At 48.6% G+C, this 23,443-nt stretch overlaps 2 protein-coding genes across 4 annotated transcripts; both read right to left on the reverse strand.

The window, feature by feature from the left end:
• Window positions 1-99: 99 nt before the first annotated feature.
• Window positions 100-6,794, reverse strand: LOC128405105 (uncharacterized). Its single transcript, XM_053371329.1, has 10 exons — window positions 6,705-6,794; window positions 6,333-6,582; window positions 5,994-6,041; window positions 4,886-5,139; window positions 4,640-4,703; window positions 3,019-3,146; window positions 2,499-2,617; window positions 1,715-1,850; window positions 463-589; window positions 100-323 (listed from the first exon to the last, which is right to left on the reverse strand). Exons 1-10 carry the CDS (start codon window positions 6,735-6,737, stop codon window positions 277-279), a joined length of 1,206 nt encoding a protein of 401 aa, XP_053227304.1. The 5' UTR covers window positions 6,738-6,794; the 3' UTR covers window positions 100-276.
• LOC128405104 (adiponectin receptor protein 1-like) lies at window positions 6,753-23,411 on the reverse strand. Of its 3 annotated transcripts, none has more exons than XM_053371328.1 (8): window positions 23,344-23,411; window positions 22,474-22,667; window positions 21,916-22,068; window positions 19,649-19,820; window positions 18,557-18,743; window positions 16,629-16,816; window positions 15,054-15,247; window positions 6,753-6,857 (listed from the first exon to the last, which is right to left on the reverse strand). In XM_053371328.1, exons 2-8 carry the CDS (start codon window positions 22,570-22,572, stop codon window positions 6,753-6,755), a joined length of 1,098 nt encoding a protein of 365 aa, XP_053227303.1. In that variant the 5' UTR covers window positions 22,573-22,667; window positions 23,344-23,411. The 3 variants fall into 3 exon arrangements, with proteins under 3 accessions (XP_053227303.1, XP_053227300.1, XP_053227299.1); XM_053371325.1 differs by lacking the exon at window positions 6,753-6,857 and adding an exon at window positions 10,757-11,060; XM_053371324.1 differs by lacking the exon at window positions 6,753-6,857 and having other exon boundaries at window positions 14,764-15,247.
• Window positions 23,412-23,443: the final 32 nt, after the last annotated feature.

Below are 23,443 nucleotides of genomic sequence, written 5' to 3' on the forward strand. Positions count from 1 at the left end.
TTTTTTTAACATAGCTGAGGCCTGTGGAAGAAGTGGTGCACTCCTGGCCCTTGTTCAGTTATGAAGCACTTATGGGAACATCTATATATAACAATGGTGTAGAAATACATTAATTTACTATACCATAGTAACCTGTTGAGGTACAAGCTCTGCACATTACTCTGCTGGGGCAGCCATTGTTGAATCCAACTGAAGTCCATGCCATGATTACTGGTCCAGCAAAAACCAACCAACAGAGAAGACCTCTGTATCAACCACAAGGACAGCCTTTTCCTTCTAGAGTGTTCGGTGTAGCCCTTCCACAAGCTCTACATAATGAGGTTCTGAAAGAAAAGTGAAATCTATTAAGAGAGTCTGTTTCTAGCCATGGTGCAGTGATGCATGCACACCTATACAGAGCGAGCCCCTGCTATATCTTGCTCTTATATCCTTCTCGCCCCTCATACATAAATTCCCTCTTACCAGACAAGCCACCTTTCTCCTGCAGCCTACCTCCATCAGGTTGGATGTAGCCATGTCTGATAAGGAAATCCAGAGCCACCATTGCACAGTTGGGCTTGAAATCTGGAGATCCAATGGCCTCTTTCACCTGCAGAAGAGGAATACAGTGGTACCTCAGGATACATATGCTTCAGGTTACAGACTCCGCTAACCCAGAAATAGTACCTCGGGTTAAGAACTTTGCTTCAGAATGTTAACAGAAATCATGCTTCGGGGGCGCGGCAGCAGCAGGAGGCCCCATTAGGTAAAGTGGTGCTTCAGGTTAAGAACAGTTTCAGGTTAAGAATGGACCTCCGGAACGAATTAAGTACTTAACCCGAGGTACCACTGTATTTACAGTTCACATATCTCTCTCACTAGGAGGTGGCATGCTAATTGCCATGACCTTACTTTGTGTTCACCCTATACAGGGTAAGGTAAAGGGACCCCTGACCATTAGGTCCAGTCGTGGCCGACTGGGGCTGCAGTGCTCATCTCGCTTTATTGGCCGAGGGAGCCGGCATACAGTTTCCGGGTCATGTGGCCAGCATGACTAAGCCACTTCTGGCGAACCAGAGCAGCGCACGGAAACGCCATTTACCTTCCCACCGGAGCGGCACCTATTTATCTACTTGCACTTTGACGTGCTTTCGAACTGCTAGGTGGGCAGGAGCAGGGACCAAGCAACGGGAGCTCACCCCGTCGCAGGGAGTCGAACTGCCGACCTTCTGATCGGCAAGTCCTAGGCTCTGTGGTTTAACCCACCTATACAGGGTAGCTGTGTCTTATTAAGAATGTGAACTTGGTTAGGAAGCACAAAGTCCACTGGTGGATAATTGTTTCCAGTCAAACAAAATTCTGGGCTATGTGAATTTAGGAGGAGGAAGAGACCCAAATTCAGAAGTCAACCAGCAGCCTATGGAATTATTGCAGTTTATACATAATTACCACACTGCTGCTCAGATTATTATTACACTACCTCAAAAATTCTTTTATCAAATTACCAACCATCCCTCTCTGGACTATTTCTTATACAGGCACAGGAATTTATAACCCTAACCAACAATTAGAGCTTTTGGCAGGTGGTTTTATGAAAGCGAGTAACTTTGAGGAAGTCATGTTAGTGGGAGGCCTTAACCCATTGTTGTAATTTGCAGTGTAATTCTCTGCGGTATCAACTTCTGATTTGCAAAAAGAGTCATTTTTTGCCCTAAGTTAAGTTACACCTACCAACCTTCTCAAGTGGCCAGAGGTAGAACTGCTGGACCTCTCCGTCTCCCACCTGGGGCACAAAACCTTCAGGCAACTTCAGGTCAAATACAAACTGGCATTCAGCATAGATGCCTCCCTGTGCACCCTCATAGGTGTAGCTGGGGTGGGAGAAGGCAGGGGGAAGAGTTCAGCAGTATTTATGACTGTGGAGACAAGTTGCATTAGGTTCTTATTTGGTTGGGGAGGGAGGTAAACTTTGATCTGAATTACTGAGAATCTGCCTTTTCCAGAATAGCTATAGTGATTCTGGTGTTTGACTCTCTGCTTCATCGATTCCTACTGATGTTTGGAAAAGCTGGTAGAAGGGGAGAGAAATGAAGGCAATCTGCTTTCTATACTTGAGGCACATTGGAAATATACCTAAGCTATGGTAGATATTTTCATGATTAAGCTCAGTTAGGATTAGTTTGTAAGAAGCAAAAGGAGGCAAATCATGAATGGGCAAGGCAGCTGGTGGGACAGAACAGGAAGTGCTGCTCAAGGATCACAGTCAGAGTTGGCAGTCTTAAGCCCTGGCACCAGAGGCCTTGCCACATACTCCTTGTGCACCAATGAAAAGGTGGCTTTCTACAATATAGCTGGAATTCTCAAATACAAGCTTGAAGTGTCTGTGCTCATACAACAAATTTGCAGAGGCACAGAATACAAACAGCCTTTCTTATACAGGCCCTGGCTTTTAAATATTAATTTTCCCCTTACCTACACAACTGCATTTTCCTGAACTTGAGGTAGCTTTTTAATATTACCTGATAGTTCCGGCAGCTTTGGCAAGTGCAGTGAGAGAAGCGGGGATGCAAGCTTCTTCCTGGCTTTCCTTCACCAGCGTCTCTCTGACACCCAACCCTGATGCAATGCCCCCAGCAGCCTAAGGCAAGCGAAATGAGGGATTAATATTGAGCTACTATGGTAAATGGGCACAAAGCAGCTCTGCTCCCCCCGAATTGGCCCTAGTACCTGGTAAGCTTACTACCCATTTAGTGGATGATGATCCCCAATTGTCTGTTATCTTGTGCCTCAATTTGCAGAGTGGGGAGAAGGAGTTCACCTTTAATGCTGGGCACCAAGCCGCCTGGTGAAATGGCTCATGCTGAAATACTCATTCACTTACCAGACAGGTGCATGTTTTGTGCATTCAGCCTTTTAGCTCACTATTCCCTGTGGCTGTTATCTGGCCAGCCCCATAGAAGAACACTTGATTATTGAGAGCTGCTCCCAAATCTCACATCAAAGAGGCAGACCTATTGCCTTTTCCATCTCATCTCTTACCATGTTATCCAGCAAGCCAGGATAAGTCAGTTTGCTCAGCGCCCTCCTGGCCAACCACATGAACATCTGCCCATTGCGCCAAGTGTAGCCGTTCAGGTGGGTGCCATAGCGCTTCACTCCAAACAATGCTGGGTGCAAAAGAGAAACAAAAGTAACTTGTCCAGGTTAATCATTTCCAGATGCAACCCCAAAAAGTACAGGAGTGGGCCGACCTTCCCCCTACCACCGCCCAAACACTTGGCGTATTATGTAGGCCAGGCTTCCTCAACCTCGGCCCTCCAAATATTTGAGATTACAATTCCCATCATCCCTGACCACTGGTCCTGCTAGCTAGGGATCATGGGAGTTGTAGGCCAAAAACACCTGGAGGGCCAAGGTTGAGGAAGTCTGGTGAAGGCTGAGATAATTAACACTGCTTAGAGAATAGGAGTTTCTTCCGTAGAATGACAGGAAAGCCGTATTGGAGGGGCACCAGGAACACAGCCAGAGTTGCAAGTGAAAAGGAAATGCATGGTGAGAAGATTGAATATGCACTTACTTTGCACTTTTGCTGTGCAATATTCTTTAGCTTCTTTTGTAGTCATTCTATAGAGGAAGTCACTATCAACATCTCATTTCCAAAATTCCCAGCTTATATTAAGATGCCTGAAAAGGTTTCACAGGCCTGGAACAGCTGCTAAATGAAGCTACACAGAAAAAGCACTGGATCAAAACTAAACCTCAACTGCCCACAAAAGCCCCACAGATCTCCTGAAGTGCTGCAATTCTGGAGTTATCATTTTATTGAAATGATGTGTGAATTTCAAGCCTTTCCCCATAAGGAAACCTGTGGAGTTTCAGAGGGTGGACGGGGCAGAAAAAGAACTGAAGAGAGTAACCAGTGCACTCTCATTCTGTAAAAATAGAGGGAACTGGAAACAACAAATTTCAAGGGAAAGCCTCCCTGTGGTATGTGTTTCCAGGTGCTCAACCCCTAAGCCCAGATGACTAGGAAGAACAAAGCAAGATGAACGCAGAACAGTTTGCAAGCAGCAGACAATGCAGTCCTGGCTGGAGATAAAAAGCAGGCAGTTCTGAAAAGGAATGAAGCAATCAGGCTTTAGTACCTTAAGAATCTGTCTTGGGTTGTAAAGTATTATCCCTTTTTATAGATGGGGAACTGAGTCTGTGACAATGTCTGAGACCACCTAGTGAACAGTTGACCAAGTCAGGATTGGAACAGAAGCCTCCCACTTCACATTGAATGCTGTCTCATTTTCAAGGACAAACATTATTATTGGGGTGATATCCAACCACCCAGCCACATGGGTGGGGTATAAATAATAATTATTATTCTTAAATCATACCCAGAGTAGACCCACTAAAATCAATGGACTTGCATTCATGTTTCATTCACTGCACATAGTCCTTTATAGAGCACAGAAGCTAGATTTCTCCAGCAGGGTAAAAAAGGAGAAATTTGGACAATTCTGCACTTGAGCTCTTAGCTGTGCTCCTAACTGTTACCATGGATGGGATTGGACAAATGCTTCTAGGAGGTCTCTCTTAATTACTTCTGCATGAATCGTGTCTCATATCAATGGAATACAAAGCAAGGAAGTCAAAGATTTTTCAGACTCACGAGTTGCAGAGCGCTCCATGCTGAAGAGAGGCGTGTCACAAAAATAGGGCATCACACTGTAGAGCTGCAACGAAAGCAAGTTTTGGTTCATGGACAACTGTTTCATTGGCCCAACCACTCCTTCCTCCCAGAGCTAGTATCCTGAATGGAAGCCCTGGGTCCCTCCCACTTGACCCTTACAGTATTCAAAGACACCCATGGGTGCCACATGGCCCTTCGCCTTCCTTGGGTGCCTGGTAATCTCACCTCCTCTCTCCACTCCTTCAGGCAAGGGAAGTCTTGCTGTGCTCTCATTTCCCTGAGTACTCCTTCCACAGCATCTGTTCTTTGCTCAGAGGATGCCAGCTTCTTGTTAAGTTCCACGCAAGCAGGCACACCATCACCCCAAGACACCAAGAAAACAGCTGGATACTGACAGAGATATTTGGCTACAGAGGGCAGCACGTGGCCCACCTGCTGTCCAGCAACCATAAATGGCAGGCACAAAGCCTTCGAAGAACCTGCAAGGGGATGAAGCTGTCAATTTGTAATCATTTTGCCAAGTCCTAGTTCCTATGAGCAGGGCCATATTTAAGTATATAAAAAATATTTTAATTTTTATGCCTCTGCTGCTTTGCAGCATCTCTGATCAGCGTAAGCAATAACGGACACTTTTTAAAAAGTTTATTTTGATAGGGAAGCTACCAGCATGAGTTTGACCAAACTGCAGGAGGCAGTGAAAGACAGGAGTGCCTGGCATGCTCCAGCGGGTCCAGGGGGTCACGAAGAGTCGGACACGACTAAATGTCTAAACAACAACATCTTGATAGGGAAAGGCATTTTGGACATGGGCAAATGCTTCTCAGCTTGGAATTGCTTTCTTACACATGTTTACTCAAAAGAAGGTTTCATTGATTTCAGAAGCACCTACACGCAAGTAAGATTGCAGCCTGAATTTCATAGAAAAGCATGTATATAGCAATCGTAGACTGCAAGAGTTTATTTCTGTCAGGGTGATAAGACTATGGCAATATCCAAAGTGCTTGCCCTGCTCCCTAAACAACACTGCTGACATATAACATTATTTTTCTTGTTCTCTATTGCTTTTGGGGGCAGGCAATTTTCATCCTATTGTTGTTATATTTTAAAACTAAGGAGTGCCTATTTTAGGGTTTGTCAAGTGGAGTCCTGATGAACTAGACCTGTCCAGGAGCAGATATTGGTCATTTGGTGCCCCCACCAAAATGTGAGGACAAAATTTGGTGCCCTCCCCCCAAAAAAAATATTATTGGCACAAGAATTCCTTTTTGTACAGTTGCTTTTTTATGGATCTTCTCAGTTGGCCGCTGTCTTAATTTTCGACCCCCTTCCTTACTGCAAAGGGCTGTGGGCAATTGGAAAAGCAGCGAGCTTGCTATGGAGCCTGAGAGAGGGGAGAGAGTGAACTGGAATTAGAGGTCATAGAATCATAGGGTGGGAAGGAACCCTAAGGGTCATCCAGTCCGACCCGGCAAGGCAGGAATCTCAGCTCAAGCATCCCTAATCGAGGGCCGGCCAAGCTCTGCCGAGAAGCTTCCAGGGAAGGGCCGCCCACCACCCTGCGACGGGGAGAGTTCTGTCGGTTGTGGCTTCGAGCCCCGCGAGGGCAAAGGAGTCCTGCGTCGTAGGGGCTGGACTAGATGCCCCCGGGCCGCCCCTCTGGTCGTGGCCCTACCTGCTCCGTGGAAAGAGTTCATCCTCCGCAGCAGCGCCGTGACCCGCGCCGACCAGCCGGCGGCCGCCATGGCTCCCCAAGCGCCGCCCCGCCCCGGGCCAGGCCGCGCTCTCTCCTCGCAGGGCCGAAGGCCTTCGCCGGCGCCGGGCGGCTCTCGCTTCGCCTTCGGCCCGGGCGCCGGCGGGCTTCCCGGAATAAATGGGTCTGGAGGGGAGGGAGGGGTCGCCTCGTTGTGAAGCTCCCCGTGTCCCTAGGAGGAAGGGCGGTATAGAAGTGGGACAAAAAATGTGGAAAAATCAATAAATGGAGGAAGAGATGGGGGACACACTTGTGCTACGGAATCTTCCCTGCACCAGAATGTCAATTTGGCACCTTTTCCTGTTGCTGTGCAGAATTCAAAAGCATACTCCCAAGTTTTCTTCATCCTAGCCAGGGCTTGACAGATTCCTCCAGAGTCCAGAACAATGGACAGGCAGCACATTTAACCAAAAAAAGAAAAGGGACTTTGTGCAACACTATAATAACCTGTAAAATAAAATGTAGAGAACTAGCATTGTGTTTTAAAAATAGAATAAATAAGTCCACAGTCAGGAGGCTATCCCAGTGGGTTCTCCTGCAAAATGGGTGAAAAAGGCAGTGTGCCTTTGACTAGCGGCACTGAGGGGGTTGCTGAACTAAATGACCACTTGATCCTCCAAGCCTCCCTGGATCAAAGGCCTCCTTCTCCAGACCAAAACTGTTTCCTACAGTGGGAACCAGATGCCTTTGCATCCCGGAAGCTGCCCTTCCCTGCCCTTGGCTTCAGCACCTGCTATTCTGAGGTTTCCTGCCCCAAGGGATGGAGGCCCCAGACAGCAAATTCCCATGAACAGACCTACCAAATCAAAGAATCAGACTGAGTCAGGCTGAATTTAGGGAAACAAACTTTTATTACACTTTCAAATATTTTCAGATTTTTTCTTCAATTTTTTTAAAGTGTCTGGCTTCTAAGATTTTTTTATCACAATGGCCAGTAGAAAAATAACCAAACTCTTAGAAATGAAGGTGCGCTCATTGGCGCTTCCCACAAAAGTTGGGTTGGAGAGGTGATGGGAGGGGCGTTGTGGAGCAGCGTTGGAGCAGAGATGTCAGGGTTAGGAAGAAATGCTTTTATGGAGTGAGTGGTTCACAAAGACTTCGGTTTATTATGTGCAGAGCAACCGGGTTTTCATAGTGATGCAGACAAGGCCCTGCTTTGGAGCAAACTACCTACTGCAAAAGTAAGAACCAGTCCTTGGAAAATCCATATGGAGAACAATAATAAATAGAATTTCTTTCTCTGGAGAATTTTAGCTGCTGGCTCACTGCGGCACAAGGACCTCTGGAAACGAAGGGCTAAAAACCGGCGCTGCTCTCCAAAATTATCTGGTTCCTTTTAAGTTCATATTTCAGTTGGTTGTCTAAAATCCCTAATTTTGGCTGCTGATCCCTTATTTTCAAGGCTGCTGGTCCCTTATTTTCAAATCTGTAAGTTGACAGCTATGAGTCTGACTCTGGTGCCAGCTGCAAATTCACACTGTGGTGAGTAATTCACAAAATCAAAGCCAGTCTCCAGAGAAAGAGCAGAGCTTGAGCAGGAAGCAGGGAATCAGATTGAAAAATAAATTGAAAAGGACGTTTAACCTCGTATCAGGGGAAGCTATTGCCAACAATTATGTCCTATTAAGTCTGGTTTACCCGGCTTGTGATTTCCAATCCAAATGCAGTCCCATCCCCCTTGGTAAACCTGCTTTTGCTGCCTGCCTGGGACTGCAAAAAACAAAGGGGTTGTCAAACAACTGGGAAGTCACAATACAGCTATTTCACAGTATCTGCTTTATGGGTCCAAAATCACGGGCCTGCATTAAGTTATGCCTCTTCTCTCATCACCCCCCCCCCCGGCAAATACAAATATCATCACAAAAGGAGGGATTTCTTCATTCTGTAATGTTAACATGTACCATCTCGCCTGGAGAGGTGCCACCAACTTAGATATTATTATCTTTATGATTAAAGTGCTTCCACATGCTCCCAGCAGACCCGGCATGGAGGCAAATGGGGTGCGAAGCATGCCTCGTTACTCCTTACAAGCTGCCTAGAGTTGCCAAACGAAAGAAAGGTGGCAGTGTCATATATTCAAAAAGCAGCAGGAGAGGCCTTAGCTTAAATGCCACCATTCCCCTCCCAACCGTTCAATATAAGGCAGAGGCAGGAGTCGCACAAAGAATTGCAAGGACTATTCTTTCCAAGCCACCTCCTCCTGCTGCTCCATTCCTTTGGGGGTCAGGTTTCACTCTCACCATAAAAACAGAATCCAGGATATCTTTGGGCCTCCTCTTGCCATCCCATTCCTTGTGCATTGCATCTTTAACATACGTAAAAATGAACTGTGCAGAGCAGGAGAGAGAGAATAAGATTCAGATCTCAGAATTACCCGCCTGCCCTTTCAGACTTGTCCATTAGGCCATAGCCTTGACTCCTGTCCAAAGGCGGAACTAGCTGCTCCAGCACCCAGAGCGGCATACATGCTGTGCCCGCGGGGGCAGCCCCCCTCAGGGATGACACCCAGGGCGGACCGCACCCCCCCTTCCTCTGCCAGTGCTCCTCTCCCACAGAGTTGAAGCACTGGTGTTGGGCGCACACTGTACAGCACTCCCAAATTAGGAGATCCATATCCTGCTTTCCCACTGTGCAGCCCAATCCAGAGAGCTGCTGAGCAGCATGCATTCCCAGGAGGCTGTGACACAACAAGGTCAATGATATTGGAGCGACTTGGCCTTCTAATTTGGGTTGCCGGGCATGAACAAAGGGGGAAAGTGCCCTCCTCCCCAATACAGACACTGGCCCCTGCCATCTGCACCTCTTCTCCCCAAGGAGCAAAGGGCTGAGGATTCTTCAGCAAGTGCATGGACTGATGGCCTTTCGTTATAAAGGTAAATGAAGTGGATCCCCTTCAGGTGTGTTTCACCTGCCAAACACCCTAAACCAAAGAAGTCCCAGCACCACTGTTTTCAGTGGAGAAAAAGAAGACCTCCTGCTGTTTGTTGTGGGGGTGGAGGGTGCAGAAGCAGAGGGCCTTTGACAAAAAGTGCTGGGCACGGGATTGCTCTCCACAGGCCCATCTCTGGGCTATTAAATGCTGGTGAAGGGGTGGAGGTCACAGTCTATGTCTGTGCAGGAAGGCTTTCCCCTGCCTAAGACATTGATCCCTTTATGCATAAAAGGCATTCTTATTTTCCCAGACAAAATCCACATAGCTTGCCCTCCCCTGCCCCCACCAAAAAAAGTGTTTACCATACATCTTTTCTAGGTGGCGCTGTGGGTAAAAGCCTCAGCGCCTAGGGCTTGCCGATCGAAAGGTTGGCGGTTCGAATCCCCGCAGCGGGGTGCGCTCCCGCTGCTCGGTCCCAGCGCCTGCCAACCTAGCAGTTCGAAAGCACCCCCGGGTGCAAGTAGATAAATAGGGACCGCTTACTAGCGGGAAGGTAAACGGCGTTTCCGTGTGCGGCTCTGGCTCGCCAGAGCAGCGATGTCACGCTGGCCACGTGACCCGGAAGTGTCTGCGCACACCGCTGGCCCCTGGCCTCTTGAGTGAGATGGGCGCACAACCCCAGAGTCTGTCAAGACTGGCCCGTACGGGCAGAGGTACCTTTACCTTTACCTTTTTATACATCTTTTCTAGCAGGTTGCAGAGCCCAGGAATCCTGGCTCCTGCCTGCCCCGTAGCACATTTAGGCACCCCACTCCCCAGAATAAGGAGGGACGACTTGGGGGCCCACAGCTGCATCCATCCCCACCCTGATTATTTCCCTTGCCAGGATGACAACTATGCAAGTCTGCTGTGCACTGATTTCAGCCTGGCGAAGGTTCTTCCCCATTGGCCTTTGACCCAAGACCCTAAGATGCCCCCGGCCTTTACCTAGAGGGCTTCTCAGAAACCAATCCATATCTTTCCTTGGGAGGGCTGGGCATGGAAGCCAGAAGTCCTGCCTGACCAAAGAGATCAGAGTTCAGTTTGAGCAAAAAAAGGGGTTGCTGTGCTTTTGAGCAGAGTGCATGCTCCCTTAGTGGCCAGTTTAAAACAAATCCCTCATAAATACTGATTGAACACACAGGCGCACACACTAAGGCCTTGTCAGACCCATCCTTGGACCTTCATACCATAACATCAGCATCCCCTTGGCCCACACAGAGGCCTCCTGCACCCATCCCACTCTCAGAAACTTCAGGGTTGGCTAGGGGAGTTCTAAGCTGTTTCCAGGGGACTGTTTTAGTCCTGTTCCATTGCTTTGGTTCCTCATCCTAATTTAAATACCTTCTGGCATTTTGTGCATGTGTGTGCACACACAAGAGAGCTGCCCTGATGGGGAGAAAAGGAAGCCCCTGCCCCCAAGAATAAAAAGATCTGAGACACAGCAATTTTCTTCAAAGGAAGGAAGGAGAAGGAACAGCCCCCTCCTCAAACAGGTGCAGTGCCCTTAATAAGGGGGGGGGAGGCCCTGTCCTCTTGGTCCATACGGAGTGCAGTGTGAAGGGCTGCCCTTGTCCAGGAGAGGTGGTCAGTCTGCTCTAGGAAGGCTATCAGAGCACAGTGTTCTCGGTGCAGGTGCCCCCCAAGGAAGAGCGGAACGCTTGCAGCTGGGAGACCCCGTGGAGATGGACACAAGCAGCCGCCACCACCAGCACATGGAAGATTTGGTGGGAGTGGAACTGGAGCAGGAAGAAGAGGGAGCGGGAGGTGGGAGAGAGAGAGAGAAAGAGAGAAAGAAGCTGAACCCAGGATTTCTGATGGCATGGGCTCTCTCCACGTGAGGCTTGCCGGCTGGAGAGTTGCTTCCCCCCAACCCCTGTGAACCAGCGATGGCGAACCTGCACTACAAGCCCATCACCTTCAACAACTGCTCCTGCTGGCTGGGACCAAGGGGGGTCAGAGGTTAATGACATTTGGAGGGACACAGGTTCCCGTTCCCCCATCCCTACTTTAAACCCACCAACGGGTTTAAACAAAAAACCTGGAGGGAAACAATGGCCCAGAGAAGCCAGGAATGCTGCGCTTCCCAGTTTAGTGCTTAATTTTAAAAGGTACCCAACACACTTGTAGAATGCAGCCTGCCTAAGCTACTTGTATTCTTCATTAAACTGTGTGAGTTATGTTCACTCAGAAGTAGGCATTGCTGAGGCACCATCTAAAGCTGCAATGCCACTAGAATTGCTTCCTTCATTCTGGCCAATTTGCTTTGCATTTTACAGCTCCACAACAGACAGAAATGTCTAAAGTGAAGCTTACTGCATCAATGCTTTTCCATGCTGGGAGAAAAGCCAGACCAGTTGAACATCTGACTGTTGTGAAGCTGTCAAAAGTGCAAGATTTCTGCCCAGAGAGACAGAAAGAAGCAACTCTAATGGACACTTAGCTATTTCTCAACCAGGCCAGGTTTTTCAGGTACAGTGGTACCTCTTGGTTAAGAACTTAATTTGTTCCGGAGGTCCGTTCTTAACCTGAAACTGTTCTTAACCTGAGGTACCACTTTAGCTAATGGGGCCTCCTGCTGCCGCCGCAGTCGTGCAATTTCTGTTCTCATCCTGAAGCAAAGTTCTTAACCCAAGGTACTATTTCTGGGTTTGCGGAGTCTGTAACCTGAAGTGTCTGTAACCTGAAGCGTCTGTAACCCAAGGTACCACTGTATAACGATTGCATTGTCTCATTTTGTATTGCATTGTATTTTAGATCAGGGATGGGGCCTTCATGACCCCCCAGATGTTGCTGGACTACAGCTCCCATCAGCCCCTGACCCTTGGCTGTGCTGTCTGGAGCTGGTGGGTCTGGAATCCAACAACTTCTGGTTCCCCATTCTTGGTTGACAGGAAGCTTAAATAAATTCAAGCATTAATATCACAAAAATGGTGGGGCTTCCTTGTGCCAGTGTTGCTAAATCTGATTCTTCAGACCCTGTCAGACCTGCTGGAGGTGGCGGCGGGCTGGGCCTTGGGGTTCCCAAGCCTACTGGTTTTGGGAGATTTCAACGTCCATGCCGATGCCGCTCCCTCCTCACAGGCTCTGGACCTAGTGACTTCCATGGCAACACTAGGGCTCTCCCAGTTTGTTTTGAGCCCCACTAATCAAGCAGGCCACATGCTGAATCTGATCTTTGGGGCTGGCATAGATGCGATCATGCTCCCCCCTGTGGAAGTGCCATGGTCTGATCACTACGCTCTGAAAGCCAAGACTGACTTTCCGCTCCTCCCCTGCTCGGGTGGCGAGCCTATTTGGGCTCGCCCGCGAAGGCTGATGGATCCTGATAGATTCCGTCAGGCTTTGCGGGACCCTGCTCCTCCTGGCAACTCATTAGATGACCTTGTTGAGGACTGGAATAACCAGCTCTTGGCAGCCATTGATGAGATTGCGCCTAAGAGCCCTCTGTGACCCCGTCGAAACCGGGCCCCTTGGTTTACTGAGGAGCTCCGGAAAATGAAGCGGGATCTCAGATGGCTAGAGCGAGTATGGCGACGGACTCGTGACGGAGCCTCAAGAACATCTTAGAGGACGCTTATGAAAGCCTATGAGATGGCTATGAAAGCTGCTAAGAAATCTTACTTTGCAGCTTCCATTGCATCCGCTAGCTCTCACCCGGAACAACTTTTTAGAATAATTAAGTCAATAACGTCCTTAGGAGGACAACCAAATTTAAGCACAAATTCGACCCACAGCTGTGAGGCATTCACAAGCTTTTTTGCGGAGAAAGTCCTGTTGCTCCGCTGTGACCTCCCTGCCAGTTTAGATACAGTGACTGAACTGGAGGCCCCTCGACTGACTTCAGGTCCAGTGTTGGACCATTTCGATCGGATACTCCCTGCTGATGTGGATAGATTCCTCTAAGCTGGTAGGCCCACCACCTGCCTCCTTGATCCGTGCCAGTCTTGGCTGATTAGGGCGTGTCCAGATGTCGCGTGGACCCCCCTGGTTGAAATTATCAATTTATCCCTTGGCACGGGGACATTCCCAGGGGAATTGAAGGAAGCAGTGGTGTGTCCGCTCTTAAAGAAAACTTCACTAGATCCTTTAGACCTATCCAATTACCGCCCAGTTTCAAATCTTCCATATCTGGGTAAGGTAATTGAGAGAGCGGTTTCTGGAGGAAATATCGGCTTTAGATCCATTTCAGTCCGGTTTCCGTCCTGGTTTCGGGACCGAGACGGCTCTGGTTGCCCTAACAGATGATCTCCGTAGACAACTGGATCGAGCCAGTGCTCTTTTATCTCTGGTCGGGTCAGAGGGTGGCACTAGGGAGGGAAATGTCGTTGCGCCACTCCTTGGTGTGTGGAGTGCCGCAGGGCGCAATCTTCTCCCCGATGCTTTTTAACATCTTTTTGCGCCCCCTTGCCAAGATTGTCTGGAGCTTTGGGGTGGGCTGTCACCAATATGCTGATGACACTCAGCTCTATCTGCTGATGGATAGCCACACCGACTCGGCCCCGAACACACTGACCAGATGCTTGGAAGCTGCGGCTGGATGGTTTTGTGGGAGCCGATTGAAACTAAATCCTTCGAAGACAGAGGTCCTATGGCTGGGTCGGGATGGCATGGGGATGAGAGACCAACTCCCTTCTCTTGCGGGGGCCCAGTTAGTGCCATTGCCTTCCGTTAAGAGTTTGGGTGTAATCCTTGACGCCTCCCTTTCCATGGAGGCGCAGGTTACAGCAACAGCCAAGGTGACATTTTTCCACCTTCACCGCATCAAGCAGTTGGTCCCTTACCTTTCCCGCCCTGACCTGGCCACAGTGATCCATGTGACGGTCACCTCCAGGCTTGACTACTGTAATTCACTCTACGCGGGGCTGCCCTTGAAGCTGTCCCAGAAACTCCAGCGGGTGCAGAATTCTGCAGCGAGGCTCCTCACGGGGTCTCTGCCATGGGAGCATATTCACCCAGTACTTTTCCAGCTGCACTGGCTCCCGGTGGAGTACAGGGTCAGATTTAAGGTGCTGCTTTTGACCTTTAAAGCCCTTCACGGCCTAGGACCCTTGTACCTATGGGACCGCCTCTTCCGGTATGCCCCACGGCGAGCCTCAAGGTCCATAAATAGCAACACCCTAGTGGTCCCGGGCCCTAAGGAAGTTAGATTAGCTTCAACCAGAGCCAGGGCCTTTTCAACTCTGGCTCCGGCCTGGTGGAACGCTCTGCCTCATGAGACCAGGGCCCTGCAGGATCTGATTTCCACAGGGCCTGTAAGACAGAGTGGTTCCACCTGGCCTTTGGCTTGGAGCCAATTTGATTCTCTCCCCCTCTTTCTTTTTTCTTTTCCTTTCTCCTCCTGCGATGATGCTACATTTTAATATTTTAATGTTTCAATATTTTAATGTATTTTAATTTTGTTTTTAAGTTGTATTTATTCAACTTATTTTTATTATTGCTTGTTAGCCGCCCTGAGCCCAGCCTTGGCTGGGGAGGGCGGGATATAAATAAAAAATTATTATTATTATTATTATTATTATTCTCTTGGGTCTTGGGCAGAAAAGGGGCTTCTGAATCCCTTGATCCTTTTGACATCCTGTGGCCAAGTGTGTCTTCCAACTCTGAGCTTTACTGTCCCTTGAGGAAGGAGATATTCCAAACTTGACATGAAGATGCAGGGAATTCAGACTCACAGTTTTTATCTTGCCCTTAGACACCCCAAAGGCCAGTTCCTCCCACACAACACGTACCCATATGTCACACTTGCCCGGGAAGAAGCGTTCGGGGATTCGGGCAGCGTACAGGCCCACGCCCAGGATGTAAAGGATTGCCATGAGGAAGAGCCAGCCGATCTGCCCCACAGTCGTGGCCTTGATGAATCCTTCAGCAATCATGAAGTGGAGTGTGGGCACCAAGCCACTCAGCCCCAGGCCCAGGAACACCCCTGTCCAAGAAATAGGAAAGCTCACTGTGTGGATGAGCTCCTCTCAGGGATTAATAGAAAGAAGGCCTTATCTGGTCTCAATCCTGGAACTAAAGTTTAATGTCAAATATGGAGAATAGAAGAGCATGTACAAAGAAGCCGAATTATCTAGACCAATGGTTCCCAGACTCGCTGCTCCTGCACCAGGACCACTTGAAAATTGCTAGGGGTATTCACAGACCCCTCAATGATTTTCTGTCTGTGGTAACAATTGTACTGTACTGTGCTAGATGCTGTATGCTTTTTAATTGTATTTTTATTTTATGTATTTATTAAAATTTGTATGCCATTTCACTGTAAATGAAATCTCTAAGCATTTTACAACAGTATAAAATAAAACAGGATAGTATTAAAAATAGGTATTAAAATATTCCATGGAATTCAGATTGCTAGACTCCAGATCCCATCATTCCCAGCCAGCATGACCAGTGGTCAGGGTTGAAGAGAGTTGGAGTCCAACAATATATAGAGGTGCTGGATTGGCTAACCCTCATCTATAGCCATAGGATGAGACTTGAACTAAAGTCTGGCTCTCCCACTAAACTTTTTGCCATTATGCTACGCTAGTTCCACACATTGTTATGTACTAATCCTGTTACTAGCTTCCAAGTGGGAAAAATGCCTTTAACAACGTGTTACTGCACACTTTGGCCATGTCACAGAATCATAGACTTCTAGACTCAGAAGGGACCCCAAGGGTCATCTAGTGCTGAATCTCAAACTAAAGCATCCATGGCAGATGGCCATCCAACCTCTGTTTAAAAACCTCCAAGGAAAGAGAGTCCACCACCTTCCAAGGGAGTCCATTCCACTATCAAATAGCTCTGACTGTCAGAAAGTTCTTCCTGATGTTTAGTCCAAATCTCCTTTCTTGGAGCTTGAAGCCATTAGTTCAGGTCCTCCCCTCCAGAGCAGGAGAAAATAAGCTTGGTCCCTCTTCCATGGGGCAGCCCTTGAGATATTGGAAGATGGCTACCCTATCTCCTCACAGTCTCATTTCCAGGCTAAAGATACCCAGCTCCTTCAACCACTCCTCAGAAGGCTTGGTTTCCAGACCCTGGATCATCCTGGTTGTATTTTTGCACTACCCTCAAGTTAAGCTTTTGCTCTGTAAAAATTTGTATTTTGCTAGTAAACAGAACTATTTTAACCGAGCTTGATTTCCAAAGTGATTCCTGGTGTAGAAGTACTATATCTCAACTGGGAAATGCATTTATCAGAATGAGATCCATTCTGAGGGTCCAGCTGTGTTCTGGCACTTTCAGAGCCTACGGCTTTCTAACTACATGGGTGTGTTCTATCCATCACAAGCAATGCCAAAACGACAATTGTGCATGATTACCTGCTCGGACGGCCCGGTACTGTGGGGTGGCAAAGTGGTCCCACTGCGACACCATGATGGCCGTGACGCCCAGGACACAAATGATGACGAGGTAGATGAGTTGGGGTTGAGGTGAGCAGTAAAAGGAGTAATAGAGCCAGGGAACAAAACTGCCCATGGTGAGCAGGGCGATTCCAGAGTAATCCAGTCTGCACAACAGAAAGCAGGGTGGGCTTGCCAGTAGACAGACAGAGCAGGCAGCCCTCCCCCAGCACCAGGAGGCTGCTTGAATTTCCCATGATGCCCCTCACATGGCATGTGCTGCTGAGGCCAATGTGGGAGATGCTTGAATTTCTCATGCTGCCCCAGGCAGCACTGGGTTGGGGGGCATTGTGGGAAATTTAAAGGGGGCTCCCAGACCTAGCCAGCTGATGCTGATCGACACGCTAGAAATTTCTTTAAAAGGGGAGCCCATTGAGGCACAGGGACTGTATGCTAGAAGAGTTTGAAGAAAAGTTTGGATTTGATATCCCACTTTATCAGTACTCGAAGGAGTCTCAAAGCGGCTAACATTCTCCTTTCCCTTCCTCCCCCACAACAATCACTCTGTGAGGTGAGTGGGGCTGAGAGACTTCAGAGAAGTGTGACTGGACCAGCATGTGGAGGAGCGGAGACGCGAACCCGGTTCACCAGATTACGAATCCACCTCTCTGAACCACTACACCACACTGGCTCTCAATGCTTGGCATTATGGCAGCACAGAAGGACAGAGTGACACATCAGCACAAAACAGGGCAAAAAGAAGGGCACCAATCTGCATAAAATTTGCACATGGTAACTTATGCGCACAGCTGCAAATTAAGAAATAATTATGATAATTAAATGGAAATGAACACCACCTCACCCTAGTAGGGAAGACTTGGACAGCTTGCCAGCTGACTCTGTCTTCTGAGCAGGTGCTGCTAACTGTTGAGGGCAGGGCGGATAAAAATCAATGATTTTTTAAAATAAAAAATCGGGTTTTATTATTTAAATTGGATTTTTTAAAATTTAAATTGGATTTTTAAAATAAAATGCTTTTAGAGGAAAAAATCTTTCTAAAGATAGTTTTCTATTTAAGTTACATGATAGTCCAAAGGCTATTCATTAGGAAATAAGGATTTGTTTTAAGTTTTTCATGTGTGCTAAAACTCAGTTATGGAGTTATGGATACATCAGTTATGGATACATATGCTATAATGTTATTGTTTTAGTTAAATAAATTGTTTAAATTGTTATTAAGAAAATTATTATTTTTCTCCTTCCAATCAAGTACAGCAGAAAAGTTGTCCAAATAGAAACAGTTAACTTATTAAACCTCACAATAATTTCATAATTATCTATCTATGTATTTCTAATAGTATAACCAAATCAGTATTTTTTGATATAACTGTAAAAACTACTCTGAACATTTATTATTCCAAAAATGAAGCCTTCATCTGGTTGTAAATATTAAGATTATACCAGCAAGAATGAGTCTTTCTGTAAAAAAAATAATTTAAATCAAGTCTTACTGCCTAGTGATTTAAATCAAATCCACCCTGGCCGAGAGGCAACTTCAAGGGCCCCCTCCCTCTATATTTAAACCACACATGGCCTGAGCAGCCCTCCCATAGAGGATATCTTCAGATAAAGTGATGCCCCTGACAGCCCTTCAGAAATAGAGGACAGTCCTCTGTAAAGTAGGACACATGGCCACCCTAACACAAGGACTTTGACTCTCTTAAAACCGTCCATGCATCTATTGCCAGCCAGAGAAGAGCTCCCCACTGATGCTCAAGCACTTGTGTCTCTTGAGAGCTTCGGTACCACGGAAGATACTCTTGCTCCTCACCGTCTCCCACTTCCCATGTGTCCCAGAAGACCTGGGGGGGTGGGGGGCAGGTGAAGCAGGCAGGTGGTAGACTTACTTGGAGAAGGTGCGGGAAACCTCCTCTGAGTGGCAGTAGACCGTGTGGAACAGCCAGGAGAAGCAGAGGCAAAGGATGGCTCCCAAGAAGAACATTCCAAAGACAACACGCTCCTGGATGGGGGCAACGTACTTCATGTTGGGGCTGATCATGTATCCAATGCCCAAGACCAAGAAGAAGAGGAACCCTGGGAGAGGAAGAGAAGAAAGCTGCCCACATCTCTTTCTAGGTGTCTCCACATACCCCAACCACACTGAAAGGGTGGTCCTCTCAGGAATTTGGAGGAAATGACTCTGCTCTGCCAGAAGTAGGCAGAGGTCACCAGCAGCCCTGCACAAATAGAGACCTGGAGGGGGCTGTCTCTGGGCCTGGCGGTCTGTGGTCACTTCCCCATGAAGTCAGGGGTGTCAACTGGAAAAAACCTGAACCTGTGTCCCATCCCCCCTTATCTCTCTCTCACACACAGTTTCCCTGCAGCACAAGAGAGGTGCATATGCAAAATAAACAAGCAAACAGAGGTAAACAAGTCTAATGTTCTGCCCTGAGTACTTGCACAATAAACATTGAAGCTTACTAATACAGTGGTACCTTGGTTTTCAAACGTCTCCATTGACGAACATTTCGGTTTTCGAAGGCCGTAAACCCGGAAGTAAGTGCTTCAGTTTTCGAACATGCCTCGAAAGTCGAACATGCCACGCAGCTTCCGCTGAGTGCAAGATCCTGAGGCCTAGCTGTCGGCTATTGAGTTTTCAGTTTTCAAATGTTTCAGAATTTGAACAGTCTTCCGGAACGGATTACATTCAAAAACTGAGGTACCACTGTATATGAAAAGTGAAGCTCACTAACATAGTGATTAGAATGCAGACTGTCAGGAAACACCATCAGTGAACCATATTTGTGTTACCTGTTAAGTATCTTTTATGCTGATTTTAAAAAAATATTAACAAAGAAGATGGTAGCTATATTCTGAAGCTGCAATAGTTTGCTATGATGTGAGACACAGAAGAAGAAGGGAGCTAATCCAGATTGCCCCCTTCCTCTTCCCCCACCACACCAGGTTCTTGCTGTGTGGAACAGAGCCCCATGACTGACCAAGCAGATGTGTCCAGATGTTGCCTGTCTCCGTGTGGAGGCGGAAGATGCTTCGGAAACAAGCACGGAAGGAGGGCATGGGCGGCCGGTGCCCATGGAGGAGGAAGTCATTGTCCTTCAGCCAGTCAGGCAGCACATCATAAGGCATGACACACCAGCGGCCCTCCCAGACCTACAACAGGAGAAAAGACGGAGGCTGTGTGGACATTCCTGGCTTAAAACGCAGCTAGGCCGTTCTCTTTTTGAACTTCAGTCGGAGCTGTTTTGAGGAAAAACACACTGAAACATAGAACTTCATTTTTTTAAAATGACAGCATGCAGTAGATAAAGGATAGGCATGGATTGTGGTTAATGTGTGTACCCCACTTCTGCAACCCCTGGTGGGAGCACACTGGGTGCAGAGTGAGCAGTATGTGAGTGCAGCCTGAGGCTAAGGCACAGGAAAGGATCTTGCCTGTTGATTATACTAGGAGCTGAACTAGAATAATATGGTATTCATCTTTTGTAAGAGTGAACTGTGTCTCCATAATTCAAAAAAGTAAACTAAAATCAAACTGTTCCCCCAGTATCAAAAGTATGTACATGTGTGCTGATTCTGTATGCTTCATTTATTTTTTTTAAAAATGGGGGTGGGGACACTGCTCTAAAGAGAATTTTTTTTACAGCAAGCATAAGGAAGTTTTAAAGTGTCATTGCATTTCATAAGGAACACAGAAGATGTGGCTATTGAGAGTGCTGAGAATATTCTGTAAAGAAAACAACAACCTCCAGGGCTGCTTTGGTGAAGCAAAGCCAAGAGTTCTCTGTGGATTCAGCTTCAGGGCTGAAGGGGGAACAGAACGCAGCTCCCTCCCCGCTCAACACTCTGGCAACAAAGGCAATCCCATAAATACCTTTTCAGAGTCCCACTGAGTTCAATGGGGCTTACTCCCAGGTCAGTGGGTATTAGTCTGCAGCCTGGTTCAAGCATCCTCACCTCAGGGCCACAGCAGAGGCGACCTGGGCTTCCATGCTTGTTGCTCTTGCATCTGACCCACTAAGTATAAGGTGTGGGGAGGAGCATGTTTGGGGCATAGTAAGGGGTGCTCCCACCTCCATTAGCCCAGGCACTTTTCTCCCAGCCTGACAGACACTGAAGGTGAAGCAGCCCAGGAGACCGGGGCAGACGATAAGGTGGCAATGTGTGGGTGTCCCCGTTCCCATCATTCTCATGCCACCTTTTAGTGTAAAATAAATAAACAAGCCAGACCTCCAAATTCATTACACATGAGTGTGGCAGACAGGTAAATATACAAATAAGGATCTTGCTGCATCTTGTTTGTGTTGGCACTTCACCATAAACACACTCAGTAGGCCTTAGCAGTGCTGCCAATTCTCTCAGCCCGCCATTTGCAATGTGGGGCAATAATGATGCTGGCCTACCTTACAGGGCTATGGTAAAGCTTTGAACATTTGAAATGTGCTTATATAAATGCCACGGTTGTTTGTTTATTGTGGGTTTTGGTTGGTTTTTTGCCAAGGTATATAAATATCTTAAAATATATAAATAAATGCAGTGGTTGGTGAAACCATGCCATTAATTCTGGGGTCAACCAACCAGTGGGGTTGCCACAGGCCCTCAAAGCCCCACCCTGTTAGTTGTCACTTGCCTGAACCCAGCAGCAGTCCTCCTCCTCCTGTGCAGCAGCCTCCTTTTCTGTTTCCTGACCCCTCAGGCCAGTCTTTTTTGCACTTTGTGTGGCCTTCTCTCCCTTGCCCATGGCCTCCCTCAGTCGAGGGCCTCCAGGGGACCCCATCAGGAGAGAGGGAGCACCACTGGGCTGCTTTCTCTTCGCTGGCTTCCAGATACTATGCCCCGTTGGGCTTGGCCCTGAGAGCTGGCTCAGAGCGGGGTGTCATGGCAGAGAGGAGAGCCTCTTGCCCTCGACTACACTACTCCATCTCCCCCTCTTCTCCAGGGTTGTGTGACTGTTGAGCTTCCCTGCGCCTTGTGAAGCTGTGGAGGAGGCCAATGGGCAGTAGCTGAAGTCATAATATCAGACCCGTGGGCACTTTTGTGACATGCCCAGTTTGCCTTAGCACTGATTGGGTAGCAGCCCATAAAATGAAGAAGAGAGGACGGCCGGACAGCCAGGGGGAGAACTGGTGTCCAGTTCCTCAGGGCAAAACTGAGGAAGAGTGAAGCAAGAAAAACAGGGAGCGCCCAAGGAGGCTTGTTTTGAGCCAGGACTGCTCACAGGCGCTTCCCAGCCACATATGTCACTCACCTTCAGGACAAATTCTTCCATCTTCTCCATGGCATGCTGGGCTTGAAGTGGCAACATCATGACCCGAACAGGATCTGTGCCAACCTCATTCTCCTCTAAGTCTGGGTCATCTGTCCCCCAGCCTGTAGGCTCAACCCCCATCGCAATGCCGTCCTGAAAGAAACCACACACAGCAGAATGAGGTCCTACCAATATAGCTGGCGAGGCATAGGGTCACCCATTGTTGGAAATCTGATGGGTGCTGGTCTGATCTCCCAGTTACTGCTGCTGCTGGAGGATCAGCAGAAAGAGGGGAAATGGAACTGGGCGTAAGGGTGGCCAATCCTCAGCCAAAGCGGAAGGAAATATTCTCATGTGAATTGTTGCTGTTGCCAGAATTCACAGTGTTTTGGCTATCGTTCTCCGGCACTTATTGTGAGTTTCCATACACAAGAAGATCCTTGCTATTGGATCAAGTCTGGCGCTGGGCTTATTAGGGCTCTGCAACTCCAAAGAGGGATACAGGGGGGCAGGTAGAAAAGATCAGGCATCCCAATGGGTGGTCTTGGTGGCACTCACCTGGCCGATGTCCTCTTGCAGCAAGGGTCTCATTTCAGCGACAGCCTCCTCCCCCCGGTACCCTGCACACCACCCAGCCCTCTCCTTCAGGGGCTCCATGATGGTGGGGGGGAGGGGGTCACAGAGTTGAGGCCTCTTCACAGGCAGAGGCTAGTGCCCTTTGCAAGCCACCAGCCCCATGGTCCCCACTGTCTCTGTGGGAAAGCAGAGGGGGGAGGGGGAGGGTGCAGAGGGATGAATCCTTTTTTCCTCTCATAAGCTTCAAGAAGTGCTAGTTGCCCCCTACCAACTGTTCTACAGCTGCCATGCCACCAAAAGAACCGCACCCTCTCTGTTGATCCCACAACCCACAAAAGGCTGTACCCTTCCTTGGCGTCCCTGCCATTTCCCCCAGACGGACATCCACAATCGGCCCTCCCTCAAAAACTACACACCAGTACATTTTGCAACACCCTGCCCTTGTCCCCGGTCCAAGGAACCTTCTTCTGCCCCAAACATTTCCCTGGTCTCCAGGTCTTGTGCAGCCGTTATTCCTGCATCCACTTGGCCTCCTCTCTCCATTGCTCTCTGCCACCCGTCTGTGACAGCACACTTGCCCACCAGGCAGCGGGTCACTACTGATAGCCTGTGGCAAAGGCGGCCCCCACCCCAGATGGCTCTTTCTGGTTTCCCCATGTGGGCTGGCAAGCGGAGGCCCAGGTTGCCTGTGGCCATGGCTGCTCCCCCATTCTTCCAACGGCCCCCTCCCCACCAGCCCCAATTCCTGGACAACCCCCTGGGGAGACCCACCCAGCAGGCCTGCCCGCCCTGCCGGCCGCCATCCCCTTCCCCCGCCAGCCTCCTCGCCCGGCCCCTCCATCCTGCCCTCACCCCGCAGCCCCGAGCGGCGGCGGCGGCGGCGGCGGCAGCATCAGGACCAGCTCCCGCCAAGGCCCGCCTCTCTCTCCCATTGGCCTCCCTCCCCGCCCGT

The sequence above is a fragment of the Podarcis raffonei genome, chromosome 17, assembly GCF_027172205.1.
Source record: "Podarcis raffonei isolate rPodRaf1 chromosome 17, rPodRaf1.pri, whole genome shotgun sequence".
Taxonomy (NCBI): domain Eukaryota; kingdom Metazoa; phylum Chordata; class Lepidosauria; order Squamata; family Lacertidae; genus Podarcis; species Podarcis raffonei.